This window comes from Magallana gigas, chromosome 6 (genome assembly GCF_963853765.1).
Source record: "Magallana gigas chromosome 6, xbMagGiga1.1, whole genome shotgun sequence".
NCBI classification, from domain to species: domain Eukaryota; kingdom Metazoa; phylum Mollusca; class Bivalvia; order Ostreida; family Ostreidae; genus Magallana; species Magallana gigas.
Genome location: NC_088858.1, coordinates 46,124,400 through 46,139,754, shown reverse-complemented (window position 1 = coordinate 46,139,754; position 15,355 = coordinate 46,124,400). Strand labels below are relative to the sequence as shown.

At 33.8% G+C, this 15,355-nt stretch overlaps 2 protein-coding genes across 2 annotated transcripts; one reads left to right on the top strand and one right to left on the bottom strand.

Annotated features, from left to right (window-relative positions):
* Positions 1-151: 151 nt before the first annotated feature.
* Positions 152-7,101, bottom strand: LOC105346958 (vesicle transport protein USE1). The gene is made up of 6 exons (XM_011455778.4): positions 6,986-7,101; positions 4,113-4,165; positions 3,842-3,920; positions 2,135-2,258; positions 1,508-1,674; positions 152-802 (listed from the first exon to the last, which is right to left on the bottom strand). Exons 1-6 carry the CDS (start codon positions 7,079-7,081, stop codon positions 620-622), a joined length of 702 nt encoding a protein of 233 aa, XP_011454080.3. The 5' UTR covers positions 7,082-7,101; the 3' UTR covers positions 152-619.
* A 227-nt stretch (positions 7,102-7,328) lies between these two features.
* LOC105346959 (stabilizer of axonemal microtubules 5) lies at positions 7,329-14,950 on the top strand. The gene is made up of 8 exons (XM_034469553.2): positions 7,329-7,440; positions 8,420-8,981; positions 9,297-9,403; positions 10,049-10,280; positions 11,213-11,331; positions 13,490-13,691; positions 13,817-13,905; positions 14,156-14,950. The coding sequence occupies exons 2-8, from the start codon at positions 8,423-8,425 to the stop codon at positions 14,312-14,314; spliced, it is 1,467 nt and encodes a 488-aa protein (XP_034325444.2). The 5' UTR covers positions 7,329-7,440; positions 8,420-8,422; the 3' UTR covers positions 14,315-14,950.
* Positions 14,951-15,355: the final 405 nt, after the last annotated feature.

Genomic DNA, 15,355 nt, shown 5'->3' with positions numbered 1-15,355 from the left:
GATATTCGAAATATCAAGCAAAAAGTGGTGGAAGCAAAAACTCGGGACAGAGTATAATTTTTAAATTATGTGGCTCCTTATTCTTTCCTCTTTCTGATAAAGGTATTTGAACTTTCCCCATCCACGTCATTTCATAAAAAATAACAATAAATTGTAAATCATATCAGTATTGTATTATGTTTAACACAAAGGTCATGTACAATAATTGTAATTATCTCAGCCTAAAATCAACACACCAGTAAAAAAAAACACTGACATTCATCAGATAAATATTGGGTTGGAAAATAGAAATAACCAATAATAATTATCGTACTAAGTACAGGTCTGGCATATTTATCATTTTAAACTCTGCGCATGATTTATGATTTAAAAATAACATAAAACTCAGATGGGTTATTGGTACATGCAAAGCTTTAAGCTTGGTCAATAAATACAAACAATTTCCCTAAATAAAATATAATATTTTTTCACAGAATGTTCACAGGTTTATCACAGATGTCAACTGAACAAAAATCATGACAGTTAAATCAATGTTATGTTTAAAAACTACCATCAAGCACCAGCTCAAACATAAAATGTATCACAATTGCACATAGTCCACGATTAAAGGTCGGGATCATCAAGATGCTTTCTTGCCAAATAAGCGCATGAATACAATCATGAAGAGGAATGTGAGAGTGACGAGCACCAGCATGATCCAGATCCACCATGAGCAAGTCTTGGTATGTTGCTCAAGGCGATCGCTTTCCACTTTGAGTTTCTTTGTGTTTGAATCTGCCAATTTCATGCTTGTTTCTAAAGTCTAAAAATTGTAAAATTTCATTAGGCAACATATTTTTTAATGAAATAAATGTATTTATTTGCAATTATCCAACTATTAACCAGTTTTTTAAAGCCACCAAAAAACTGCTTCTTTCTGTAGGTGCAATTTTTTTAGTTTTGGTTTCATAATACTGTAAAAGTGGTTATTTACGCATGGGGGAAATTTACACTAGTTATGAGGTTGGCTTAAAACCGAGTAAAACAACCCTGCGCATATGTTAAAAAACTCAACATTCTAGAGTAGCATATTACACCTCTGTGTATTTAATGTCCACACGTATTGTTTGACCATAGAAAACGCGTACTTAACCACCAGTGTAAATAACCACTTTTACAGTAGGTACATTTATTTTATTTTTTTAATTAACAAAATAAATTACGTTTTTTTTTGCAATAAAATATTTTTGAAGCCAAGGTAAATGTGAAAAATTTTGCAATCTATAATAAACAACTGAAAAAAGTTGTTCAATAAATTTCTTTACTGAATCTTTTCTTCATCCAAATCCCAAATCCAAAATAATGTAAATTGTTTGTCAAATGACAATGTCAAAACAGAGCATGTCATTGTGACATCATTAGAAACAAAAACTTCATGGAAAAAAAATTATACTATGTCATTTGAATGACAGAACAAACAGCAATAAGCTCTGCCTCTTTTCTGGACATCCCATGCACCAATGAATACCTTATTGTCTTCCTGAACTATTCTCCCAGAATCCCTCACACTCTGTTTAAGACTACGAGTCAAGTTCAACATTTCCTCTGTCAGTTTTTCATGCATCCCCCTTTGATGTCTTATGATTGTCTCTGCATCTTCACCATCTGCTTGTTTTCGGTGTCTTAACTCAGAATCTGAAAAATCACCCATTTGACATAAAAAATCAAGTACCAGGTAATCATTTTATAGATGATCCAACCCTATTTGTAAAAAAATCATTGCTGCTTTACATTTTAATCATAAATGTCACTTTAAATTATCAGAAATATGAAGAATTTTATAAAGTAAAACAGAGATTATAAACATTTGTACATGCCAGTACATTAATCTTAATATCATGATACTGATACCCCAGTTTACCTACATGATTTTAAGGCCTTTAAAGAAGAAGTACATGAACTGGTGTTTCAAATTACCAAAACCTTAATTAAATTAATCTTCTTTTAGCAAACCGCTAAAATTTCTTTAATATTCAATACTCATCATGAAATGAACTTATCAATTTCATCCTTCAGAAACAGCACATTTCAGTGTGCCATGTTGACAAGTTAAAAATGCTTGCAAATATATTTTCTTTTCAAGTTTCTCTTGTACCTGAATTTTTTGGTCCTAAGAGTTCATAGCGTTCATTTTGATAACTGCGAGCCTGCTCTTGCACTTGGGAAAATTTGGAGTTACTCAATCTGTCTTCTAATGGTTTTCGGTTCAAGGATGAAGACTTGTAAAAAAAAATCATTTAAGTTACTACCGGTACTGTATTTGTGTAACATAATTAGATATTGCACTCAGTTTTGAGATGATATGTGCACATGCACCCAAGGTATAAAAACAAATTCCAAAATGAAGAATACTCACAATGATTATAAACTAGACAACATTGAGATGGTGACAAGCTCAAAGGGCCCCGCTTAAATAATGGACAATAGGATGAAAAGAATTTCAGAAAATTTTACTTTGACCTTGACCTTTAACTTCAAAAATTTTCAGCTGGCATTGAACTTCTAATCCAATCTCTTACCCTTTACGTACAGGATTTTTTTTTTAATCCGAGCAAGATTAAGCAAATGGGAAATGATCTATGGTCTTAAACTGATTATAAAGATATCTGCTATGACCTTCATATAAACCTGGTTCAAGGTCACTGCATGCCAATAACCAGAAAGCTCTGTTTAAGTAAAGTGTTAACAAAACAGGGCTAATTGAAAAGTATATAAATGCTCTGAAAAAACAAACAAACAATTTTTGTGTGTTCCAATATGACACTTGACCTACAAACCTCATTCAAGGTTACTGCACAGCCTTTGATCAAATGCACCATGTGGGTGAAATATGAGACAGATTAGAGCAATGGGAGAAAAGATATGCTCCAGACAAGGGGTTTTCATACAACTCTGCTATGACCTTCACATTTGACCTTGAAAATTGGTTTAAGGTCACAATACACCATTTACTCAAAAGCTCTGTTTATGTAAAGTATGAGCCAAATAGGGCTCAGTAAAAAAAATATGCTAAGAAAAATTGATTTTTGCATGGTCAAATATGACCTTGATCCTTGACTTACAAACTTCATTCAAGGTCACTGCGTATTCTTTAATCAAAACACTCTGTGAGTAAAGTATGAGCCAGATTCGACCAAGGGGAGAGAAGATATGCCCTGGACAAGGATTTTATATATAATGCTGCTATGACCTTAACCTTAAACCTAGCAACATGGTTCAAGGTCACTGCATACCCTTTACCCAGAGGCATTTCGTTGGTGAAGTATGATCTCAATTGGGCCAAGGGGCAAGGGGAGAGAAGATATACTCCGGATGAACAGAAGGACAGAAGAATGGACAGATGGAATGACAGACTGATTACTAATGGGCGTTGCAGAGCGGGCCCTGTTTATTTATAAACTTAAAAAAAATTGTTATGTACTTATGAGATTTTATATCCTCATGGACAATATGACCCAACTTTGGCTGTCTTTTTTGTAACCAAAATAAGTTCTATAGAAAAAAAGTTTGTTCAGGGTTAATGTAATTGTTAATGGTGTACATGTATGAAACTAAAGTCAATCCAATATTACTTGTAAATCATTGAATCAATCAAAGACCTCCTTATCTAACGGGAATGAAACTTAGGGTTTAGACATTTGAAAGAGCATTGGTATATGTAGTTAAAATTGCTTGCTTAATTTAAAAGTTTACCTATAAAATTCAGAATTAAGTTTCGGCTGACAGAAAATTATCATTGTACAGTAGGTACTCTTATTCATCTTACTGGGTACATGTTTCTATAGTGATTTGTAAGTCTTACCTCTCTCTCAGAATCCACTAACTCCTTCAGGTATTGGACTTTTTCACTGTACTCATCCAAACTTTCCTGAGGAGGGCGGCTAAATAAAATATCACCGGTACAAAATTAGAAAAACGCTTCTGTAATAAAGCAATATGTATGTTAATATTTAGAGATGTCCATTGCTTACATTTATACACCCTACTGGTTATGAGAGCATTTTAGTAACAATAACAGCAAAAGTTACAGTTGTACTTGTAAGTGACAGATATCAATATCAAAAGCAGTATACCTGACTCGAGACCTCCTCATTTCACTGAGTAATTCTTGCAGTGTGTCAACATACTAAAATGTAAAACCAAGGTCAAATGCATTAATCATAGCTGATAATTGACCGCCAGCACGCTGACTATAAGTTTTTAGAGCTGAATTCAGCAAAGTATCAGCCTGTTCGCAGTCAATGAAATAGAATTCAAATAATTCAGGTGGGTTTAAGATTGACACCAGCTGGCTCTAAGAAATTCATTCTTTTCTGATACCACTTTGTATTTTGTGACGTTTCGACCAAATCTCAGCAAGTCAAAATTTCCCTGTATCAATATATTTGTGCAGCACATTTGGTCGATTTTTAATAAAAATTCACAAATCTGTGAAAGAAGTGCAATTGAAATCGATGAAAGGGAAAATTTCCAAGATATCTTCATTGACGCATTATCATTTTTCTCTAAGAAAAATTCACAAGAATGAAAACAGATTTCTTTCGGAGATTTATAATGGGGAGTGTTTACATCTTTTCTCTATTTGGAAGTCAATCGGAATATGCCGCACAATTTTTCAACGTTATCATCCGGGTCTGCCTCAATACAAAATCCCCACAGACATAATACTTTTTAGCCATATATTGAAACCTAATAAACTAAAGAGGGTGTTTCAATGCAGAAATCTTGGAATTTTTTCATGCTTTAAATGAACATCTTTTAACCCCTGAGGTATTTATAAATATCAAGTAATTAGGCAAAATGTGAATCGAGGATATCTTTGGACAGAGTGTAGTATGACCAGAAATTAATTAGGGTTCTTGAATCATTGGGTCTGTGTAGTTCATTCTTCAAACTTGTATTTCACCTGTCTTATACCGAGCGCAGCGAAGCGAGGATTAATGGTAACACATATATATAAGAAAATCTGTGAAAAATGAAAGTTGAATCAGGGGTACTAAGGCCAAAAAAGTTTCTTCCAGCCTTTTCGCCGCCATATTGGCTGCCATTTTGTTTTTAAAAAGTTAGTTTGATCATTGATTGACTGCTACTTCGATGTTTATTGCCACTAAACTCGATTAAATTAAAATGTTCCAGTGTTTCAATAGAAGGTGATTTGAATTAACAGAAATAAAAGAGGACACCAGAAAAGTTTCAAAAGTGCTTCAATCAAGAAACAAAACTAGTTCTATGTATGTCTTATCAAATTATCAGATGGAAAATAAAAACATTAACATCAAGGAACTGATCTTTTAGATACTGGATAGAGTATTCAATTTTATTACCACGGCATTTATATGAATTAAATTGATAAACAATGAAAGAAGAAAAAAAAAGAGTTCAGAATAACGTTACTCTCTTCGACTATTTCCGAAGACAAAACCTGTACGTTTTATGCATGAAACATGACGTCATAATGTAGACTGAGCATCCGACATTTAGTTAAACTTTGGCTAATGATTTGAGTAGGCAACCAGGTGGATCGTACTGTGTGCTTTTCAAATAAATTTTGTTCTACAAACAGGTTAGAACAAAACTCCCAAATGGGATATAATAGCCTCTTTGGGGTATAATAGCACAAATGTTAATATAAATCTGCAATAATGTGAATCAAATGCAACAACTTTTGGTTAAGAAGTTTTTCTATATGTCTATAGTTTGTAAGATAATCTTACAAACTATAGACATATAGAAAAACTTCTTAACCAAAAATCTATAGCTGCTAATGTACAAATTTTAGTTCAGTTTTTTTAACTTCAAGTTTTGTGTTTTACAGATTTATAATTCAAAGCACAAAATAAACTGTTATAATTAGTGTAGGTGTTGTAGTAAAAATTCAATAATCACACATGTTGTTTTTAATAAATAATTACACTTGACAGTTTTGTGCTCCTGTTTTGGGGAGATATATACTATGAGTGGGGCTAATTGGCTTCTTCTTAGGTGTGTTGCATACTGAGGTAGTGACACAGTCACACTTTATTTTTCACTATTTTCTTGCCCCATTTTCATATTCACCAAATAACCAGAAAATGGAACCTTTGATATCATGTTTATGATAACTGTGTAGATGCACCTATACCTGATTAAAGCCTTAAAAACAAATTACAATGGTATATGAATGAACCATGTTTTGAGTATTCATAAGAGATAACCAATGCATTACTGACCAGTCAAAACTTGTTAAAATCAAAGACCATTATAAAATGTCATTGCTGACAAGGTGTACTATTGTCTACATCCCTACAGATTTAATTAAGACTAATGTCTTAAGTATGAAGTACTATAATATGTAGTTGTACTTTATTTCCCAGTATTTCCCGGGAAATACCAGTAATTCCCGGGAATTACCAGTATTTCCCACCGTCCTGGGAAATATGAGTATTTCCCGCTTTTTTGCCAACCCTGGTAAGATTGATCCCCAAGAAGTTTTGAATATACTGAGGGATCAATCTCTGTAATAGTACAGCTGCAAAAAAAGTTGTTTACCAAAAGTTGTTGTATTTCATCTATTCTAATACGGATTTATATCAAAATGTTCAAAATCAAACATTTTTATTTTTTGCACTTTAAATTTATATCCCATTTGGGCTATTCTATCCCAAACGGGCTATTATATCCCATTTGGGAGATTGGTCCCAACCTGACAAAAATCAAACTGCATTGTGTTAAATCTGCGCTTGGTCCAACGTTAACACCGTTAACATATTACTTATAAATCGTAAAAAGAATAATTGTTTTGTAAAAAGATCTTGTGTATAACATGGTATATACAAATGGACCTTAAACGCAGGCCCCTGCTAAGTGAAACAAAAAAAACATATGGTGGAATTATTTCATAATTCGTGGATTCCGTTAAAATATACCATATCTATACAAAACATATCGTTTCAAAAACACAATCCACCTTTTCAAACCTCCATTCTCCAGAATTCCTGTCTTTAGCCATGGTTTCACACCTACTTAACATTTTTTTAAAACTCAATTCAGTTCTTGACGCCATGTTGGCAAAAAAGGCGATTTTAATGGTTTTCAATACAGAAGAGCTAATAGATGTAGACAATTTGTACGTTGAATACAAAAGATCCTTGAATCGTATTGATTTTTTATTTACTGTTTTCATGTTTGGTGAATAAATTTTTTAATATTGGATTTCATTAATGACATCTATGTTGCAAGCCAAGAGATAAAATTTATTTGAGGAAAAATAAATAGACAAACCTTGAAGACCCTATCTAAAAACTGCGTACCGGAAGTAGCATGTAGCTATGGAAATTATACACAAAAATCCCCACTTGCCTTGGTTCCTCTACTGAAATGAAAAGATTATGATTGCTTGATTTATACTGATTTATCAAAAAGGTAAATGAAAAATAAAATAAAAATTTATATGTCTTTAAAAGTAAAATGAACGCAATTACGATTGAAAAAGTGATGTGATTGTTACCCGATTTTGTAAACATACATGTACGCACTCAGGTACTAAAAAGTATGCCATTTTTTTTCTTTTAACTACATATTTCATCGAAAACTAACATTTTTAAAGTTCAAGAGTCACACTTCTAGACCAATTTTAAAAGCTCTAAATTTTAGATATAGAATTTCTTATGCTTCCATGGCAAAATATTGCAAGGTTTTTTAAATTCTTCCCTCTAAATCTAAAATTTTTGCCATGCATATTTTATTGTACGATGTAAGCATAATCTACAGTGGGTTTGAAAACAAGTACTGGCAACTTACTAGGTTTTCACCTAATGAAACATGATATATCTATAAAACTAGAACGAATAATCTTACTGAGACCAGGCTACGGTCAGGTCCGTAGGACTCCTGTCATTTTCACGATAGAACATTCTATCAACTATAAACAATAAAGGTAAAAAAAAATAATAGGAAAACACAGTATTATGTTAACCCGCGAGAATTTGTCATAAATTTATGGACAGCAGTGAGATCTCTAGCATTAGTTTCGTAATCATTACCACATACAGGCACGTAGCATCGTATTTGAAAGTGGGGGGGGGGGGGGGGGCGGGCAGACTCATCCAAAAAATCTTGACAAGCCAAAAAAATCGTTACTTTCCAAAATCCTATTGGGGGGGGGGGGGGGGGGGGGGACAAGTATACTTCTAACTTCAATTCAACTGTTTATTTCATTATTTTCAATTCAATTTTTTACATGGTCCCATAAAAGTGGGGGCCATCTCCATGTTAATTCAATTTTTTGTATGTAAATTAAAGAAAAATCTTTGCTGATTTGCTGACAGAACAAAAATGTTCTGTCCACGTTGTAAAGGAAAAATCGTGTTTTGTTCAGACATTATTATTTTGGGATTTTCAGAACATGTCACAGTCTATGGCGACCCCGCTCACGAATCCCCACACGGGGTCGGATTTTCTCGCGTCCACCAACTTTAAAGTGGCCCAGGATATGTCCGTCCTACAGGAGTCTATGAAGAGCGTTTTCAAGAAGGACTATCCGCCATACCAGCACTACGGCCGAGAAAAAGAATCTGAGCGACCAAAGCTTGCTGAGGTCATGACCCGAGATGACACCTTCTTCAAGGACAGAGCCTCTGAAACTGTCCATGCCTTTGAGTATCGCTATCTCCCAAAGCCGGTTGCTTTAGATGACATCCATCAAAAGCTTCGATCTACGAATTTTAAGATGGATACTGATGTTAATAAAGTGAATGTATTTGAGACAATGCATACATCATACTTTAAACCCAAGATGACGTCAGCTTATCAGCGGACAGAGCCGGCGGCTTCAACGTCAGTCAGCCATATCCCCCAAGGTGACCCCGATAAAGCACTGGAACCCTGCTCGGATTACCGTGACCGCTTCATGGGTCACGATACTTCAGTTCACGTGACCCACAGGGCACCCTCAATGCATGAAGGTCAGTTGATATTACTTCTCGAGCATTTCTCAAGAAAAATGTATATTACGGTTAAATTTTAATTTGTTTGATGTTTGACTGGTCATGCATGTAAATCATGATGGAATTTTTATGGTTTATTTTTGAATTTATCAAATATTTAAACGCTATTAATAGCATATGTAATATGTACGTAGACCTAATTATCATATTTAAGATGCATACAAAATGACGCAGATTATTTTCATTCATCGACATCACTTGATAGAAAAATTTTTCCTTCATAATTTTTAGGAAATACTTAGAATAACATCGGAAAGCAATTTTTTATTTTAGGCGGCCCGCCAACAGTGAAGGGAGACGATCGAATGACGAATTTTAAAACGTCCCATGGCGATCAGTTCCAGGGAAAGTGGGAGAAACCCGTGCAGACCCTGCCGGCGGTAAGTGATCCGGTCCGTCTGAGAGAGGGGCCTTACTTGACAACAGTCCTATTCAATTATTTGAAATATCAATACAAATAATATATGATAAATAATATTTAATAATAGTTTAACATTCTAATTAGTTTATTTAAAAAATTAAGTTTTTTTTATTGAGTACTACATTAATTAAAAGACGATATTTGGTTACTTAGTACTTTTTCCAAAGACACTTAATAGTTGATGCAATCATTGCCACCTTATACTTGCCTGCGTTAAAAAGTGTAACTTTACACAGCCTTGCGGCGACACTATCCCTGTTGTAGAATATGAAGTATTTACACAGCATTCCTATAGTAAATATGATGTATTTACACAGCCTTCCTATAGTAATTATGAAGTATTTACACAGCATTCCTATAGTAATTATGATGTATTTACACAGCCTTCCTATAGTAATTATGAAGTATTTACACAGCATTCCTATAGTAATTATGAAGTATTTACACAGCATTCCTATAGTAATTATGATGTATTTACACAGCCTTACGGTTACAACATCCATGTTGTAGGTTATTACCATCCCTGTTATAAGAAATGATCTATTTACACAACCTAACGCTATATACAACAACCCTGTTGTAAGTTGCTATTTCTTTACAACAGCCTTACGGCTACAACATCCCTGTCGGAGACCCGGATAAGGTGACCATCAACGCCACCACCATGCAGGACACCTACCCCTTCCTGAGCGACAAGAGCGAGACCAAGCCGTACTGTAAGTCCGCGGTCAGCGCCTACCTAGGGAGGACCAACTTCAAGGAGAGGGACGGGCACGGCAGATACAACGACTACCTGAGCACCGCCAGTGTCTCCTTCCAGCCAGCGTCCACCCAGTGTAAGTATGCCGGTGTTGTCCTCGTAAGGCTCGGAGGCTTTTTTTCACTGGTCTTGCGTTATATACCATATAATGACAGCAAGTAAAGAAGGTATCGTGTTGTAAATTTGAATTTACCAAGTGGCAGTAAATACGAAATTTACAAAATTTTGTATTTACTGCCACCCGTTAAATTTACAACATGACAAAGATATGGGATATCTACATATTGTGACGTTTTTTGTTTTTTTTTATATATCAAACAAAGAATAAAAAAAATGTACTTTTTTAACTTAACCTGTAAATGCGGCACTTTTTTCGTTCAAGACCATAATGTAATACCGCAGCGCGGTGGTTAAAGAAGATCTTCAAGCAATAAGTTCGAAACCCACTTGGGTTTTTTAATTTTGTACCTTTTTAAGAATTTTCAAAACGAATTTCACGGTAAAATATTGTACCAACAAGTTTTAAACTGTAAAATTGATTTAGTTTTATTGTTTATCTCAAGATCTCCCATACCACGATAGATACATGTACATAATGTATAGGTTTTTCTGTGTGGTTATGGGAGTATACTTGAGAGATGAAAATGCCTATAGAGACATTTTTGATCTGGCAAAAGACTGGAAGGGACACACAAGTCTTTGTCTGATATGAAAAATATCGACAGAATTGGATTGGCGCCCTTGGCCAACAAATAATTTAGGACAGACTGAACAATTTTGATTTGCCAATTGACTACAAGAATTTCAGAGTAAATTACAGCCTTAAGCCGTATAAATCAAACCCCAATTTTGGCTTATGATATTACTACTATAACCGTACATTATATGATACTTCTCTATTTCTGAAACCAAAAAAGTCCCATTTCATTGCGTTGTTGCATAAAAAATAAATATATATATATATTATAACCAAATAACACTGAAGTATTTGTTGCATTTTTTGTACAGTTGAAAGGTACCGTCCAGGGAAACACCGGAACCACAGCGATTTCCCCGAGGGGGACCTCCAGGAATCCAGAGTTGCCGAACGTGTCAACATGACGACATCAAGATTTTACCATGGCAACGTAAGCTTAATAATGTTAGAGAAAATAAATCGTCTGCTTTGTTTGAAGTTAGCTAATGAATTGCAATGTTGACGTTTTAATCATGCATCATATTACCCACATAAAAATAATATTTGAAAACATTTCAATATATATGAATACTAATTGTGAAAATACTAAAGTAATAGTCGAATTATTTCGTAACAGAAAAGCTTTGCTGGAATTTCTAGTCAGAAATTAGTTTTATCTCGTATTCTCAATATAAACTGCATTTTCTCGATTTTTGCATGTATATAATAATGTGTTGTGATAAAAATTTGTGCATGTACATACACGCATCGTCTGAGAATTAAGAAGGAACAAGAAAAAATCCATCTACATCGTAAAACATCAGTATTTGACAGAATATATACCGGTAGTGATTTTTTAAAGTTTACTAATTTATGTTCATAGAGTTATGAATGAATTTATAAAAGCTATCCCAAGTGACCATAAAAAATTCAGCCATCACTTCTGTTTGCTTATCATCCTGTTCATTGCTTTGTTAACCATACATTGTGTTGATTAATAAATGTTTTACAGCATTCCATCATGTCGTAAGTAAGCCATTTTTAGAAATATATTGTACAGCTCTTTTAGATCACTCTATTTATACTGATTATAGAAATATCTATATTAATTGGGGTCTTGGTTTGAGTCCAAAAGGGATGTAACTTCTGGTAGAAAGAAATTATCTGTAGCGAAAATATTATTCACCCGCTTAGAACGCTAGAAAGATTGGTAATGTTTATAATATTTCATAATGGTGAATGGGATTTCAAGATCATTAATCGTTTACAATTTAAGACTAGCTTCATCGAAATCGGAAAACCAGATTAATACTGTGTCATATAGTTGAGTGATACACAAACAGATCACTTCCGATTCCGATTAGGTTATTCTAACAACTTATCATATATACTTATTGTCATAACAACCTTTACTAACAGTATATTTTGATAATTTTATCATTTTCTAGTTAGATTTATTTATTTTTTATGTTCAACGTACTTTATTTTGATTTGTTTAATGTTTATTTTGCCTGATGAAAAATACAATATTCAGAGGTTTGAACGACATGTGTATCCGGAGAATTTAAACAGTTTAATTTTTTTTTTGAAAAGTAGAACGGTTTTATATAGAGTTTCCTTTCACTAACATGATTTTGTACTTCAGCCAACTTTCCTTGCACAATTATCCTAATTATTTATCTCAAACTTAAGGTGGTATGGGACATCTGTCGATATAAGCATGGATTAAGGTTAGACGACACGTTCCTCAATTTTAGGTAATTTTTTCCAGGAATTTGTTAATGGTTTACTACTACTTTGACAAGCTTTCTTGCAAAAAAATAGGGTACCTTACCAGGCATTTCTGCAAAATACTAGAGATTGCAATTTCCTATATAATCTTCTTGAAAATACAATTGAATTGCTGATATAAAAATAAATACATTTACAGCACAGCGAAATTCACTGAATTAGAACTATATCTCCGCCGGGGCGGGACTTTGAACACACGACATCTAGAACCTATACGCTATATAGCGGACACGGTTCTAACCACTCGACTATGTACACATATAATCAAATTCAAGTAAATTTTGATCATTTTTAAAGTAATTATAAAATTAATATTTTTTATTGGAACTCTTTATTACAAGGAGATACAAAAAATATTCTCGAGGAACGTGTCGTCTGACCTTAAAGTACATTATAATTAAAATACATGTACTTTCACCGGTTTAGAATTTTCAAATTTTACAATATTTCACCAAAAATACGTTTTAAAATTTTTTGGAAAAGTAAAATTTTAAAATTCCCCAGCGGGATCCGAACTTATGACTTATAGATTCGTAGTGAACCTTCTGGCCCTCTGTGCTACGCTGTTGGGTGACAATTTTGGGAAAGAAACTTTTTAATAAATTTCACTTGATTTTATTGTTTATTTCGATAGATAGTACGTCACAACATGGATGTGTCATATACCACCTTGATATGCATGTAGATACACTTACTTTTAGACGTAACTTTTAATATTTTCAGAAATAAGCACCATACATGAATAGTATAACTTTTTCAGCGATTTTTTCAAATGTTTGATAGAAGCGCATGTCTTGTAATTTCTGCTGTAATTTTAGCCACCTTTGGGCCTTCACAATCGGATTGTCTCGGGAGCTAACCTTAGAACAAAGAGTAACGTGCAATTTGAGGAGCCACCTCTGACGAAAACGTTCTATGACACCACCACTCATAGCACATTCAAGCCAGCCAACGTTCCCTATACGTACGACCGCACCAAGTTCCACAAGGAGACCAACATCCCAATGGATTATTATGATAGTAAGCCAGAGTCAGTCTCTCTCTCTCTCTCTCTCTCTCTCTCTCTCTCTCTCTCTCTCTCTCTCTCTCTCTCTCTCTCTCTCTCTCTCTCTCTCTCTCTTACATATATTTTGTTGACATTTCAGAGAACGAGGTGAAGCCCACTTCTTCCTTCATGGATTTTAAGGACCCCAGGATCGGCAGGATGAACATGCACAATCCTGCCCTGGAAAACGTAAGATTTCTCTGTCCATCTTTAAATAGGGTTAACGATTTTGTTATTTGGAGAGCCACATTTCCTTGTCTTCATGAATAAAATGTTGAATATGAAGGTCACAGAACAATTCTTTGCATACTTGTTTCAAATCTGTGTTTGAAAAATTATCTTTTTTGTTTAGCATTAATTCTTGACAATAAATAAAATGCTACTTCATGTAATATTGGTATTTTTAATGCGTTGAAACAATGTGTACTTTTTTTTCTAGTTGAAGATGTCCCACATCTTGCCCCCATTGGGCGGGTCTCAACTGCACAACACGACCCATCAAGTGATGTTTACCCCAAAGTCGTCAGAGAAACATGTCTACGACTCACAGAGGCTGCAGAAAAGTTCCGTTCCTCTGGGAACACTGAAAATTGTCTAGACATTTTAGAGTTGTCTCTCTTTGCAAGCTTGAAATTTCAGAAGTCTTTCACTTCTACTACTAAATTTCACAAGAGCTTGCAAATGTCAGCTGTCAAGTATTTAACTTTGAATTTAGAGTGCTTAATGTATAGGGGGAAATGCAATTAAACATTAATATCCCCCCTGATTTATTTTGTTAACACTTGTGCATTATCAATGTGGTTAAATATAGCAAGAAAACCTAGATAAGACCCGGGTCCCATCAGGATAAATGATAAATGTTTATTGAGGAATATAAAGTATATTAATAAAATTCTTATCAAAATGAAATCAACGAGAGCAAGATTCAAGGAAATTAAAGTATATTTACAAGGGGTCTTTGAAATTTTTTATAGTGTGTGTGTTAATGGAGGTAGTTTTCATAACTATAGACCACCGCCATGTTTTGTAGTTGTGTATTGCTTTTAACCTAGATAATCACAAGTATGACTTTTATGAGCAAATTTTTATTTAATTTAGCAAGCAAACAGATACCCTGACCTGGGTTATAGTTTATATTAAATAATATTTATTGAATGCTCAACCTAGTATTAAAGTCTTGCGTCTTGCCTTATAGTTTTTTTTATATGTATGTTGCAAGCATCAGTATTAACTATATGCGTCGAAAAGTATTAGTACTAGCATTTACATGCATAATACCAACCCTAACAGTATTACGATTTTTTTTAACTTATTCATAATAATAAATGTCTTATTTTGTTGATTTGTATTTTTGAAGAGATTTATTCTTATCGTTTATTTTACGGATGCTATAAATTGTTGTTGCATTTTATGTCCTTTTTGAAGTTTTTATCGTATACACATAATTTTTATCAATATGTGCCGAGTCCCGTACAGTTTAAAGTTTGTCCAAACTTGTTTATATTTAGAGGAGAGGCGATGGGGCTTGTAGCTTTATTTAAATCCAGTTGTTTGTTGCTGTGAAAGTGCTGTCCCTTGTTTATGTTTAATGTGTTCAGTATTCACAATTGTGTTATCTTTTAATGACTTCCTGAAGTAA